Below are 16,019 nucleotides of genomic sequence, written 5' to 3' on the forward strand. Positions count from 1 at the left end.
TTTTCATTTTATGAAGTACAACAAATAAGCACAAGCTAGAGCAATTTTCTCTAAGGTGCATTTATGAGTAAAGGGCAAAAATGACAATCCTCAAAAAAAAACAAAGATTACAGAATAATGAGTAATACAATCCATTAGTGATTTAATGCTTAATTTTCAACTTTATAGTGAAGTGAGACCAAAAACCTACTGAAAACAATACAAACTCTAAAATACATCAGATAACATACCTCACAAACAGCATCTCTTTGCTAAAGAGTTTCAATCATGATCAAAGTGTGGATTGGCAGCTTTTACAGCTCAAACATAAGGTCTATTCAAAACAGGAAATCGTTTTATACCTAAAGTATGAAAAGTTGCCTATTTTGTATAAATCTGTTTCCTAGTAAAGCAAATGGAAAGCTTTTTTAAAACTCTGGTAGATCATCCTCAACACTCATGTGGCTGTGTAAAAAAAGTGAACATGCCACCAGACAACTCAGGGTGTTTGACTGTGGTAAGCCATGACCAAAACAGTGTAAGGAAAGACAAGCACATCAAACAACCAAAAAAGAGCCTATGATACGGCCAGCTGCGTCATTTTGTAGACATGAACAACACGCATGAGCACGCCTGCTAAATGATACAAGCACTTTTCTCTTCCTTAACCCATCTGAATTGGATTGGTAAACGAAAAAGAAACAAAAAAAGCCTACTAAGCGGGTGGGGGAAAACCAGTGTGGGTGGGTGCAAGCAACACAGGGCAGGGTGGTAAGCAACATGGGGCGTGGGATGCAAGCAACACAGTGAAAGGACGGAAGCAACACTAGGCACCAGTAGCAGGAAGCAACACAGGTTGAGGGAAGCAAATGAACAGAAAGTAACATGGAGCAGGGATGAGGAAAGCAAATGGGCAAGAGAGCAATGTGGAGCATGGTGGGGGGAAAACACGTGTGACAAAGCAATGCGTGGGGAGAGACACACAGGCAGAGAAAGAGCAACACAAGCGCATGAGAGGGGGAGAAGTAGATGAGAGAGACATCCGGAGACAATTGCACTTTGGTAGAGTGCTTAATCACAAAAAAATTAGCACCTGAAAAATGAGCAGTGGAAGGGCATAAGCAATGCGTTCATGCTTCGGGGAGGGACAAACACACGAAAAGGAAGTACAGCCCACACAAAATAACATAAGTAAGCAAATGAGCGTGACAATAAAGCCAACCAATAGTAAGCAACGGGAGGGCACTAAGCCTACTGTGAGCAGACAATAGGTCTTACAACAGACAGAGCATGTTTCAGGGTTCGGGCTCCCTACGCGCCTACCTAGCCTATGAACTACTCCCATGCTGAACTACAACTCCCATGAGCCTTTGTACCAGGAAGCTACATAGCGTCTGCAAGCGCATTGGCTCATGCGCGTAATTCTGTTTGTTCCGGGTCCTGTTGAGATCCGCAGGTTCGGGTCTTGTGGCATCGTTAGTGGCTCCTGCCTTGCTGTTCGAAGGCGTTCTTGATCTCCTCTTGGTGGCAGTGGGTGAGTGATCGACCTACGGCCCCCCTCGTCAGTCAACGGAACGTAGTGTGTCAGGCCGACCACACGTTACCGTTGTTTTTGCTTCTCCTGCTCTAGGGGCTCCGAGAGCATCAGCGCGGCTGCGCTCAAATTGTTCCACAACGCGTTGAGTCGGCTGGCCACGCGTGTCTGTATCGTTCCTCCCTGATTTCGCTAGATCGCGGAACACCGTGGTGGCTGCCACATGTTACCGTGTTCTCCATTTCCTTTCAGCTAAAAGCGGAGCGCCGTGTGTCGGCTGGCCACGCGCTACCGTTAAATAATTAATTATTTCTTCGTTTGTAGCGGAGCATGGTGTGTTGGCCTACCACTTGCTGCCGAGATTGCATGGATTTACTTGGTTCCCCTGTATGGAGATTCATGGTGGTGACTGCCACTATCTACAGTTTGTTGTTTTGGTTGGGATTCAACCTCAGGCACATTTCCTTTTACAGCAAGCTGGATATGGTGTTACAATATTCCAGGTGTTGAGAAACCTTTGGTGTACTTTGCCTTTGCTGTGCTTTTTAGTAGCTGCTGACATTCTGTGGCTCTATGCAGGTGGAGAGAGCTAAGATGCCTTCCTTCTGTTTTCACTGTTTACTCTGCTGGGTATAAATAGACTCTGTGGTTCAGGTGTGTAGAGTGTTCGTCTGGTGTTACATTCTTAGCGAGAATTGAAGAGAGTAGCTATGATGTTGCTATGTTGTGTTTAACTGTGTTGTCTGTTTCTATATCATTTCAGAGCCTTTGTCCCAGCAGTCCCCTCCCCGTTCCTGACTTCCCTCGCTTAATGGTTCCAATTCCCTGTGTTCTAAGATCAGGGAGTTGGTAACGTTAGGAGGTGGACCCCCATTATCAACGACTGGATCCTGTGGAACGTAATCTTGACAGAATTACGCGCCCACGAATTGTGTTCCACCTGATCCGGTGGTTTTGGGAGTCATGGCCACCATGGATGATGTGCTCCAAGCACTGGTCCTAGTGCAGCAAGAACTGATAGCTTCTAAGTCGGAAGAAGCTGCTTTGCGTGAAAAGGTAGACAAGCTAGCCAGAAACCCTTTTGACACTACAACGACTGCCCCTCCGGTTCAGGTTACGATACCCCCTCCTTTTCCACTGGCTAACCCCGAGAGATATTCTGGTGATCCCACTAAGACACATGTTTTTCTCACTCAAGTGTTGATGCATTTTCTTGTAAACCTTCTTCGTTTCCTTCTAATCATTCACGGGTAGCTTTCGCGATTTCTTATTTAAGTGGCGATGCAGCCAACTGGGCGGTACCTCTCGTGCGGAATGACGATGCCATTCTATCCAACTGGACGGCATTCCGTGCAGAGTTTGAGAAGGTGTTTGATAGGAGGGCCACCACCTTTAGCGCGGACAGAGCGCTATTAGAGTTGAGACAAGGGAGACAAGACCTGGTTACATACCTCACTACCTTTAACAGGTTAGTAGCAGTGACTGCATGGCCTGAAGAGAAAAGAATGTCTATATACTATCAAGGGCTACGCGAGGGCTTGAAGGATGTCATAGCTCAAATAGATCCTCAGCTTCTCACTTGTCCTGACAAAACCGACAACATAAAGAACGATCTCCTCATTGACGTAAGTCTTTACTCCAAACCCCACTGCACAGCACCCACTGAACCCAAAAACAATGCAACATGGTCATCCTTTGTCACCTACTCGGAAGAAGAAATTGGTAGACTGCTCAGCACTGTGAAACCAGCCAATCACCTCACGGACCCCCTTCCTGCCAACGCTGTCAAAGACCTTACCCCGTCGCTCCTCCCACTCTGGACTAAAATTATTAACAGTTCACTTCAACAAGGGACCATCCCCGACTCCCTCAAAGTTGGACAAGTCACACCTCTACTAAAGAAACCTACAGCCGACCCCTCTGATCTAAATAATTACCGTCCCATTACCAATATTCCGACTCTTGCCAAACTGTTGGAAAAATGCGCACAAATACAATTGACTAAACACATTAATCAGTTTGATCTACTCAACCCTTATCAATCAGGCTTCAGAGCAGATCACAGTACAGAAACTGCTATGACTCACTTAATTGACGACGCCCTTCAAATCCTAGATCACAACGATACCTGCCTCCTCATCCTTCTTGATCTCTCCTCTGCATTCGACACCGTCAAACATGAGAATTTACTCGAACTATTAAACACAAGAATGGGTCTATCTGGAACTGTGCTCAAGTGGTTCACGTCCTTTCTACACAACAGATCGCAGAAATTCAAGAGTAACGCCTTGATGTCTTCACCAATACCTGTATCGCTAGGCGTCCCACAAGGATCCTCCCTATCCCCAACTTTGTTTAACCTAGTTATGGAACCTCACCACCTTGCTACAAGCATCCAATGTTCACTTCCACATGTACGCCGATGACACCCAACTTTATCTCAAATTACAATCACCCATAGACATTATGCTCTTGAATTCAACGATCAGAAGCACCCAATCCTGGCTGGCCGCTAATCATCTCAAACTCAATGCTCTTAAAACAGAGTTCCTCTTGATCTCACCTCCCGCGAAGATCACTACCGCTCAAATTTGGCTTAAACACCTCAAGGCACTCAATGTTCATCCCACCATCGTGGACTCAACAAAATCTTTAGGCATAACACTTGACACCAACCTCAACATGCAGGAACACATCAACAAAGCAACTAAGGGTGCGAACTACCAGATCAATACCTTAAGGAAACTCAAACCCTTCCTTCCAGCCAAAGATTTCCAAACTGCGGTACAAGCACTAGTCATCCCTCGAATAGATTACGGCAGCATCGCCCTCTGCGGTCTCCCCCTAACTACTACGGCACCCATAAGAGCCTCTCTAAATGCCGCAGCGAAACTCATCACTGGATCAAAAAAACACTCCCACATTTCCCCTGACCTGAAATTCCTGAACTGGCTGCCTTTTGAAGCCAGAATACATCTGAAAATCGCCTGCATGACGCACAAGGCTGTCCACCTGAGCTCACCCGGATACCTCGCTCAGAAGCTGACGATTTCTGGAGGCTCCAGAAACACTAGAGGTACAAACAATCTTTTGCTAAAGCCCCAAAGATTCCGCAAGGAAAAAACCTATAAACGCTCCTTCTCAGGAATGGCACCCAGGATCTGGAACTCAATTCCCCCTGAAACCAGGCTCATCTCCTCTACCATACTTTTTAAGAAAGAAGTAAAAGCTATCCTCATGGCTAAATACAATTGAATTATTACTGGGGATGATATTTACAGACGCTGTACCATTCAGTTCTACTGATCTTTTTGCATTTTTGTATGACTCGTGTTATTGACCTACCTGATTGTTTACGCTACCACTTATTTGTACTTGTATCATTATTGATGTATCTGTCTGACTATGCTCCCGCATATACCTTCCCCACCCCAATTGTTATTTACTCACATGTTGTACCCTTTGTCTGTAAAGCGCTCTGATATCTGCAAGGATCTTGTTCGCGCTATATAAAACTTTCAAAATAAAATAAAATAAATAAATGATTAACCTTTCCCTTCGGTTGGATGGGAGACTCACTGACAGAGGGGGCGAAATACGCAAGGCTGAGAGAGGGAATTATCGCCCCGACTATTACCCTCGAAAGGTAAGCCAACCTGCAGACACCGGTAGTGAACCCATGGAGATAGGAGCTGTTAGGGCCCCTTTGACTAGAGCAGAGAGGGGAAGCAGGAGAGTGCTAGGTTTGTGTATGTATTGCGGGAAGAAAGGTCATTATGTTAGGGAATGCCCCTTGAAACCTAGGGCTTCAGGGACTTGGTCACGAAACAAGAAAGCAACTGTATCCTCTATAACTACGGAGGAAGCACCACCGGTGGAAAAGGCGGAGAAGAGCTGGAAACTCCCTTCTCTCACAGCCCCTGAAATACAGGAACATGAATCACATATAGTGCTCAACATGTCCTTGGAAAATCAGGCCTTATAACAGAGAGAACGGAGGACTTGGTGTTATCCTTGCCGGTCCCGGGAGGGTTACATCGGGAGGAGATACGTCTGAACATCATAGAGGCACCCCGATATGAAGTCATCCTAGGTATGCCGTGGCTTAGCCACCACAATCCCTTGGTGAATTGGAGGGAAAAGACTCTGAAGTTTGTAGATCCCAGTTGTAGGGTTCACATCGTGTCTGAGCTCACTCCTCATGTTGTAGCGTTGACATATTCCCATTGTTTAGCCACTGCGGCAGAAAAGGTGGTGGTCCTGCCTCTGTGCTATCAGGAGTTTCAGGACGTATTCAGTGAAGTAATGGCAGAACAATTACCCCCACACAGAGAATACGACTGCCGGATAGATCTGGTAAAAGGTGGAAGGTGCAGTGATCCCTACGTGTAGGGTATATGCTTTATCTGTCCCTGAAACAAAGTACCTGAAAGAAAACTTAGAGCACTATGTGAAGATAGGGTTTATCCGGCCTTCCCGCTCGCCTTCTGCTTCTTCTTTGTTTTTTATATCGAAGACAAACGGTGATCTACGGGCTTGCGTGGATTATCGCAGGCTCAATAAGGTTACAGTTTGCAACTGGTATCCCTTGCCACTCATTACGGTATTACTAGATCAGGTCCGTAACGCCAAGATATACACCAGGCTTGACCTCCGAGGGGCTTACCACCTAGTCCGCGTCAGAGCAGGGCATGAATGGAAGACCGCATTTAAGACCCATTATATTATGGCTTGTATGAATATCTGGTCATGCCATTTGGGCTTTGCAATGCCCCTGCCGCGTTTCAGTTTTTTCTGAATGACGTGTTGAGAGAATATATGGATGTCTGTGTGGTTGTCTATATAGATGACATTTTGATTTATTCTGAGGAGGTAGACATACATACAGCACAAGTCAGCATGGTACTCCAGAAACTGAGAGAACATAAACTGTTTTGTAAAGTAAGCAAGTGCGAGTTTGGGGTGGACTCCGTTGAATTCCTGGGAGTCATGTTACACCCCAAGGGTCTACGCATGTCTGATCGCAAAGTCTTAGCAGTCCAGGACTGGCCTACACCTAAGTCCGTAAAAGAGGTACAAAGTTTCTTGGGCTTCGCTAACTATTACAGGCGTTTTATTGTAGGGTTCTCCCAGATGGCAGTTCCTCTGACACATTTGCTCCGGAAAGGAGTGACTTTCTGTTGGTCGTTGGAGGCAGAATTGGCTTTTACGTGTCTGAAACAGGCTTTCACTTCAGCCCCTGTGTTGGCTCATCCAAAGACCGAGTTGCCTTTCATCGTAGAAGCGGATGCCTCCGATGAGGCACTTGGGGCTATCCTGTCACAAAGAGACTCTGAGACCGGACACTTACATCCAGTGGCATATCTTTCCAGAACGTTGAATACAGCCGAAAAGAACTATATGATTTCTGAAAAAGAACTCTTGGCTGTAAAGAGGGCATTCCAGGAATGGAGACATTACCTGTGGGGTGCGGAGCATCCGGTGACGGTGTATTCCGATCACCGGAATCTTCAGTACATGCAGACGGCCAGGCATTTGTCTCGAACGTCAGATGAGATGGATGCTGTTCTTTGCCGAATTCAACTTTATCATCACCTTCAGACCAGGCAGTGAGAACAGAAAAGCTGACGCACTGTCTAGACAAGACGATGGTGATACCGCTGTTGTTCCGGTTATGGAATCCATAATAGAACCTGCTAAGGTGGTGTGTGTGCTCACGTTCTTGAGTAAAGTACGGAAGGCAAAAACCCCTTCTCTTTGGGATTCCTGGGCGGCAAAAGACAGCAATCGATCCATGAAGAAGGGATTGCCTTTCGTTAATACTCAGCTTTTCTTACCTTCCATCGCCTTGCAGCAAGAGGCTTTTCGGTGGTGTCATGTGGTTCCTCTGGCAGGTCATCAGGGCGTGCTCAAAACGATACATCTGGTCCAGAGACATTTCTGATGGTCGACTTTGAGAAAAGATGTTACCATGTGGGTTGCTCGTTGTGCTGTTTGTGCTAGTTCGAAGACAGACAGTGGGATGATGAGAGGAAAACTGATACCCATGCCTACGCCAAGAAGACCCTGGCAAACAATAAGTTTGGATTTTGTAACTGGTTTACCTTCTGATCAGGGCAAATCTGCAATTCTGGTAGTGGTGGACAGTATGACCAAACTGGGCCACTTTATACCTTGCATCAACCTACTGACGGCTGGTCAGACGGCTCAACTACTACTCACACAACTGATCCGTTTACATGGAATACCTGAGGTCATTGTCTCGGACAGGGGCCCACAATTCATAGCCAGATTCTAGAAATACTGGTGCACTGCGTTACAGATCAAGTCGTCTTTGTCCACCAGCTTCCATCCTCAGACGGATGGTCAAACGGAGAAGCTTAACCAGACGCTAAAGAAATACCTCCGTTGTTATGCCAGTGTAGCACAGGACTCAGGGTTATCATTGTTATGGATGGCTGAATTGGCTTATAACAACGCCTGGCATTGCTCTGCAGGTATGTCCCCTTTTTATGCCACGTATGGTGTAGACGCTAACATTCTTCCTGTCAAGATTCCTGAGAGCGTGTCTGCTCAGCCCTCCGTGTACAACAGAGTGAGGAAGCTACACTCAGTTCAGAAACAGCTCATCAAGCATTTGGCCAAGGTGGCTTACAAACGGTGGGCCGATGTTCATCGAAGGGAAGGACCTGATTATCAGGTGGGGGACCGAGTCTGGCTCTGTACCAGGAACATACGGTTCAAACTACATAGTGTGTTCCATCCTCGCTTCATCGGTCCGTATGTCATCATTAAAAAAGTGAACCCTGTGGCGTTCAAGTTGAAACTACCTGCCAGTATGCGAATACACCCTGTATTCCACAGCAGTCTTCTGAAGCCTGCCTTGTCCTGTGTTAGGAAGGCGGCCCCCCCGGTGCTGGTTGATGGTGGGGATGAATACGAGGCGAGATGCATACGTGATTCTAAATGGAAACGGGGCGCCCTGTGGTACCTGGTCGATTGGAAATTGTATTCGGCCGAGGATGATACGTGGGAGCCACAGCAGAACGTTCACGCACCAGCAGCGGTGCGTCGCTTTCATGCACGATTCCCAGCTAAGCCAGGCCCTAGGAGGCGCTAGGGAGGAGGACCTACTGTCAGGGTGCGCGCTCCCTACGCGCCTACCTAGCCTATGAACTACTCCCATGCTGAACTACAACTCCCATGAGCCTTTGTACCAGGAAGCTACATAGCGTCTGCAAGCGCATCGGCTCATGCGCGTGATTCTGTTTGTTCCGGGTCCTGTTGAGATCTGCAGGTTCGGGTCTTGTGGCATCGTAAGCGGCTCCTGCGTTTCTGTTCAAAGGCGTTCTGATCTCCTCTTGGTGGCAGTGGGTGAGTGATCGTCCTACGGCCCCCTCGTGAGTCAACAGAACATAGTGTGTCAGGCCGACCACACGTTACCGTTGTTCTTGCTTCTTCTCCTGCTCTCGGGGCTCCGAGAGCATCAGCGCGGCTGCGCTCAAATTGTTCCACAACGCGTTGAGTCGGCTGGCCACGCGTGTCTGCATCGTTCCTCCCTGATTTCGCTAGATCGCGGAACATCGTGGTGGCTGCCACATGTCACCGTGTTCTCCATTTCCTTTCAGCTAAAAGCGGAGCGCCGTGTGTCGGCTGGCCACACGCTACCGTTAAATGATTAATCATTTATTTGTTTGTAGCGGAGCAAGGTGTGTTGGCCTACCACTTGCTGCCGTGATTCCGTGGATTTACTTTGTTCCCCTGTATTGGGATTCATGGTGGTGACTGCCACTATCTACAGTTCGTTGTTTTGGTTGGGATTCAACCTCAGGCACATTTCCTTTTACAGCAAGCTGGATATGGTGTTACAATATTCCAGGTGTTGAGAAACCTTTGGTGTACTTTGCCTTTGCTGTGCTTTTTAGTAGCTGCTGATATTCTGTGGCTCTATGCAGGTGGAGAGAGCTAAGACGCCTTCCTTTTGTTTTCACTGTTTACTCTGCTGGGTATAAATAGACTCTGTGGTTCAGGTGTGTAGAGTGTTCGTCTGGTGTTACATTCTTAGCGAGAATTGAAGAGAGTAGCTATGATGTTGCTATGTTGTGTTTAACTGTGTTGTCTGATCCTATATCATTTCAGAGCCTTTGTCCCAGCAGTCCCCTCCCAGTTCCTGACTTCCCTCGCTTAATGGTTCCAATTCCCTGTGTTCTAAGATCAGGGAGTTGGTAACGTTAGGAGGTGGACCCCCATTATCAACGACGGATCCTGTGGAACGTAATCTTGACAGCATGCGCCGTCTAGTAGGAGTGACCTAAAAAGGTGTGTAAAATACACCGTATTTCCAATTTAAAAAAAAAATGAATTGGGAGGGGCGGTTGAGAATCCCCCAAACCCGCTTTGCAGTGGTCACGCTCGCTCGCTGCGTTCAGTATGAGACCTGGTCTGACAAAATTTGCCAGGCTGCTTTTGGTTCCCAGTCCGACACTGATCAGATATTCGCTGTGTTTTTGATGGAGTGCCCAACCTCCTAACTCTAAATCAGGGCCTAAGGGTTCAAACTCATCTGAAAAATGCTAGGGAGAGAAACTGTGAAAGTAAAAACTGTTAGAAATAAAAAGCAGAGCAAGAAACGAAGTACAAGAAGAAGAGTGCAAAGTTTGTAATAAAAAATAAATGGCTTCCTTTGCATTTACCTTGTTCCTGAGTTTATGCTGTGTGGCATCTTTCCTAAAACCAGTTCTATAATCTGTTCATCATTTTCAACGGGGCGCTGGGGATCATCTGGTGGCACTTCAGTGACAATTTCAGCCACTTCGTCCTCTACAAAAACACAAAATGTCAAATAAAAGGATTAAAATGGAACATCTGGGCGGTGAACTTAGACAGATGTTTATCCATTATTTCATGTGTGCATCTTGAAATTTGTCAAGCATAGAGACCAACCCTGAAAGGTGAAAATGGCAATAGTTCAGCCTGTAGACTTGGTGAGAGGAGCATAAAAAATTTCTGGTATTATTTAATGCAGTACTCTTAGCCACAGTCTGGCAAATTGGCAAGGCTTGGCATTGAGATACTGATGGGGAAAAGTAAGGGGTTATGGCTTTAAAATGTAGTGGTGCTTTCAAGCAGCCAAGGGCCAGTACCATCTGATCCTACAATTCAACATCAGAGCCAGGAATTTAGAGTCACATCCATAAATTCACATGCTTGGATGATCCCTAGGAATAAGGGAAGGATTAGACCTGATGCAGGAGATATTTTTTAGGTGCATACCCTTAGACTATCAAAGGAATTGAAAACATACATTTTGGGTGATTCCTTTAAGTAAATAATGGGCTCTGTAACGTGCCACCTTACAGTATACTTGGTGGAAACAAGAATATAGTGATATGCCACTAGCTTTGATTCTTAAATGGGCTTGGTAGGTGGATTTCATTGGAACATAAATGCGCCATTCATATTTAAGCTTAAATGCATTTTTATCATCATTTTCAGGTAACCAGACCATGGTCGGGGCAGAGCTTGCTCGCGGAGAAGATGGCTGCCTGAGGGCAAAGGTCTGCACGATCATTTAAATATCCGACAATTACCCTAATTCTGAGAGTGCTACCGGCTTCACTGAGGCTGGTACCGCCGTCGGAGGAGTTCTAGGTGCTAGCGGGACGAATCCGATCCAAATTCCTGGCCGGACGACGAAGCAAGAGGCCCCCACTGGTGTGTGCTGGGGTAGGCCTGGATCCCGGGGCTCCCGTACTTGGCTGAGGCGGCTCCCAGACTAAGTGACGACCTTAGCCGGAGCGTCGGCGCCAGACTGACTTGGGTGGCACGTGAACCCAGAGCGGAGCACCCCTCGTGTGCAGGGAATCACACACATCCACCCGCAACAAGAGCCTGGAGGATTAGACGCCAGGAGTGAGCCGCGCTATGGTGTAGCTGAGGTGGAGTTAAACGGAGGACGACAACGGCCGTTCTCAGCGCCGAGGCGGTTAGTGTGGTCGCTGCCCTGCGGTGATTATCCGGTGCTGCTGCTCTTGTGCGCTATAGGAAGCCCTTCTGGAGCCCGCTTGCCCTCTGATTTCGGTATTGCTCCTGTGCAGATACCGGGGCGCAACCGGCCATTTTGTCTACCCGAGATCTGACTCACCCGGACTGTAAGAAGCCGGTTGAGGAGGGAGATAGACCGTCAGCAGGCTTGTGCTCCACTGTATCCTCGGATAGGGAGACAGTGACCGGGCTGGTCGTCTTCAATTGTAGTGAGTACAATTTAGGAGTGTTGGTGACCTGCTAGCCTGGTGGATTGGACAGTCGTGTTGTGGCGGCCTGTTCCGGTTGGAAAGCTGACGGCCCCAAGTGGCCTACTGTATGTTGGAGATTACTGCCCAGCCTGAAAAGTTGTGTAGGGGTGCCTGATGCTGCGCGGCGCTGGATTTTCACTGCTGGACAGCACGTGTGAGGGTCTGAGCAACAACTTGTGCGTCTGAGCTTGGACATAGTCACTGGTGACGTGTACCAACATCTGGGGTCCCCGTGCAGGGGAGTTTTGGACACACCCCTAACTGTGAGCTCATGTATACTTTTTTGTACCAACCAATCCCGTGCTGTGGCGGAACCTACTATCCGCAGGTCCGTGGTGGCTACATTGGGAACAACCGGATGAGTGTGCTGGTAACAATCACATCGCCCTCCCGTTACATACTAGTGGGCCCGTTGTGTTGGTGCAGAGAAACTTGCACCTGCTTCAACGATGGGCAAAGTAGACGGAACACAGCAGAAACTCCAGTTCGACCAAAAACGTCTAAGGGTCAGGACGATGACAGATACTGACATCCGCATGATGCTTGCTGCGATGGAAAAGGGCCTTCAGAATAGTCTTTCTTCCCTGGGCTCCAAGATGGACTCACTTTCTTACCGCATGGACAGAATGTCTGTGAGATTAGACAAACATGCGCAACGGCTTGCCATGGCGGAATGCCGGGTCACAGAAGTGGAGGAAGCACAGACTTCTCTAGACGCCGGCCGCAAACAACTGAAGAAGCTGATGCAGATCCTGCAAGATAAGGTGGAAGACTTGGAGGCTAGGTCACGGGGCAGCAATCTTAGAATCATGGGTCTTCCGGAATCGACACCCACTGGTAACATGGAACAATTCATAGAGAAACTCCTTGTGACTCTCCTCGGCAGGGAGACTTTCTCATCTGTGTTTGTAGTCGAAAGGGCACATCGCTCTCTGGGCCCCCGCCCGGCACCTGGTCCTTCCTCGAGACCGATTATTGCAAAGCTGCTTAATTACCATTACAGAGATTCGGCGCTTAAAGCTGCCAGAGACAAGCAACCGCTGCAGTATGAGGGCTCTACTATAGCTCTGTTTCCGGATTTCATATTAAGAGTGCAGGAAGCTCGTCGATAGCTCGCTCCCCTGAAGATCAGCTTAGGGAGAGCAACATAGACTATGCCAAGCTGTACCCTTCTAGTCTCCGGATCAACCACCAAGGCCAGTCACAAATCTTCACGGATCCGAAAGTGCTACAGAAGGCCATAAAGGAATGATCTAAAGACAAGCGGCGCAGCCCAGAGAGAGACAATTGGGAGGGAGCGGAAGGCGGCAGAATGGACGAACAGGATTGAGTCTTGAGTCACCCCCTCATACAGATAAAGACACCAAAAGTGGGCCTATCGTTGGGGGTTTAAGTGGAGTGAGGAGGGCTGGTGAACTGCAGTGATTGGTTATACTTGTTTATATTTACTAAATGTTTTTGCTTATAAAGTTGGAGGTCTCAGTCAGGGGTTAAGTTGAGGTATTTAAGCACTGTCTGTTGGTGGGCGGGATAGGGATTGAAAGTCGTATATTTTCTTCAGATGTTCCATACTATGCAGATGGTGTGTGGGGCATAGGCCGGTTTGGTCTTGTCAGTTTATATAAGGAGTGCGTGCTACCTCTGCCCACGAATGTAAAGCACATTGTGGTCTCGAGTTCTACAGAGGGGGGGGAGGGATTGGACCTCTAAATCTCTTGTTGTACTGTTTTCAAAAGCATTGTTTTTTCAGGATAGTTCAGAAGGTCCTTTTTCTGGGTTATCGTCTAGGCACTGTTGGGGTCAGTCTGGCGTGGGTGGGGGGGAGGGACGGGACGAGGTTATGTTTGGATAGATTTGGATTATGGACACTACTCCCTAGTTATAGCAACAGCACACACGTTAGGCTTCCACTGCTGACAGGAATGGGTTAGCAACACAGAACTCTGGCACAGCTGGTAGTCTTCCTCACACGTCTGCCCAACAGGGTAAACCGCTGGCTCTCACTTGGAATGTGAGGGGTTTTAATGACCACAGGAAACTCCGCAAGGTCCTAGCCTACTAACAAGACATAAAATAGATATTGCTTTATTGCAAGAGACGCAGCTCCCCCTGAATAGCCCCATGCTACAGCGACGGGGTGTGCACAGTCAGAAGCACGCTGAGGGCTTCACCACACATGCTAGAGGGGTACTTACTTGGGTCCGCCCCAAGGTTTCCATCACTCTGGAACCTTTGGTCACAGATGGACGATATGTGATTTCCAAGTGCTGGGGTAAAGGGATTGACATGTTTATCATCAATGTGTATGGACCCAACTATGATAACCCTGACTTATTCCTCCCTATCCGAAAAGGTTCGAGCTTTAGGGCGGAGCAGCAACTTTGGGGAGGGGACTTTACCTTAGTTTTGAATCCGGACAGGGACCGATTGGGTGGTCCAGCCAGGCACGTCACAACTGCAGCCCGAACGCTTAAGCACATTATGGTAGGAATGGACCTACTAGATGTCTGGCAACAGAGATTCCCAGATTAAGGGGGATACACACACTATTCAGCATACCATAACTTACATACACGCATAGACTACTGGTTAGCCTCTGGGCAGCTATACAGCCTCGCGAGGTACTTCTCCGAATACTTTCAATCACTCTCCGGTCTTGCTTGTGTTGGATCTCCCTCAGAAATCCATTCCCCCTTACACTTGGAGGTTACCTCCGTACTCATTACTAGATGCGGTATTCAAAGAGGAATAAGCAGAAGCGATTGAAACATACTTTGATAAAAACGTGGGCTCAGTGGAGAGCTTTCAGGTAGAGTGGGAAGCATTCCAGGTGTATACTCGTGGGGTCACCGAGCACTGCGCAATTGGCTTTTTGATCTGGAAGCGACATTGGCCAGTCTGGAGGCGAGGCTCCTGGCGGGCGCCGAGGAAGAGATATTGAGTGAATTTAAGATTCGAATGGAGGAATTTCAAGAGACTGCGGATACTGAAATTAAAAATCTAGGTAAATACACCACTGCTCGTATATACGGGGAGGGTGAGAGGCCTGGTAAGGTCTTGGCCCAGCTATTCAAGAAACAGAGAGGGTATACTGTTGTGGCTGAAATTAAGTCAGAAGAAGGCAAGACACTTACTGCTGACACGGATATAGCGGAGAGATTTTGTCAGTTCTACACGACTCTATACACTACACGCAGTTCGGGCTTGGAAGGAGAAATTCTGGACTAGTTAACACATATTAAACTGCCCTGGCTGACTAATACACATCGCAAATTCCTGATGCACCAGTTAGAAAGGAAAGAGATTATCTTGGCTCTTGCTAAAATGAAGTCAGGCAGTGCCCCGGGGGTGGATGGATTGACGGTGTCATTCTATAAGACGTACCTAGACTTGTTATTACCACACTTAACCACTCTATTCGAAGACATGTGTGAGTCAGGCACTATGCCGTCCTCGATGAGGGAAGTGATTATTGTAGCTATTCTAAAGCAGGGGAAGCCTTGTGAGGAATGTTCGTCAAACAGACCTCTTTCTATGCTTAATGTTGACATCAAAATATTTGCTAAGATACTAGCAAACAGACTGGTACCTTTGGTTCCGACGTTAGTTGCTGCAGTACAGGCAGGGTTTGTACCGGGTCGGAATCTTACTTATAATTTACGCACAATGTTTGGAGCACTCCAGAATACCAATCCGGACGTCCTTGCAGTCGCTGTGTTTGTTGACATGAAGAAAGCTTTCGACTCGGTGGAATGGCCCTTTATGAGACAGGTTCTGCTGAGGATGGGTCTGGGGGACGTCTTTATACAGCTGCTCGGGGTGTTGTATTTACTCCTACGGCCAGAATTAAAGTGGGTGATCTAGTGACGGACCGGATACATATCACCAGGGGTACGCATCAAGGCTGCCCGCTTTCTATAATCCTCCATGAATTGGTGGCTGAACATCTAGCCTGTGCCCTCTGCGAACACCATAGATATAAAGGTATCCGAGTTCCAGGGGATCAACTTATAGTTTCGACGTACGCGGATGATACACTCCTGTATGTCCGTGATCCTGAACGACATCGCTCATCAGTATTGCAGGAAGTTGTGCGCTTCGGTAGTGTCTGGATGCGTGTTAATTGGTCACAGTCCATCATATTCCCTCTGACGCCGTCCACGGTCCAGTTGGAACCAGACTACCCACTACAGTGGACGATTGACGATGTG

At 47.7% G+C, this 16,019-nt stretch overlaps 1 protein-coding gene across 3 annotated transcripts in view; it reads right to left on the reverse strand.

Annotated features, from left to right (window-relative positions):
- PRDM15 (PR/SET domain 15) overlaps positions 1-16,019 on the reverse strand; it is a 502,608-nt gene that overhangs the window by 374,225 nt on the left and 112,364 nt on the right. For all 3 annotated transcript variants that reach the window (XM_086935443.1, XM_086935442.1, XM_086935441.1), the window contains one exon: positions 10,207-10,333. In XM_086935443.1, the coding sequence (XP_086791569.1) occupies positions 10,207-10,333 (127 nt within the window). The remainder of the gene's footprint in view (positions 1-10,206; positions 10,334-16,019) is intronic.

Source organism: Lissotriton vulgaris, chromosome 8 (genome assembly GCF_964263255.1).
Source record: "Lissotriton vulgaris chromosome 8, aLisVul1.2, whole genome shotgun sequence".
Lineage (NCBI taxonomy): Eukaryota > Metazoa > Chordata > Amphibia > Caudata > Salamandridae > Lissotriton > Lissotriton vulgaris.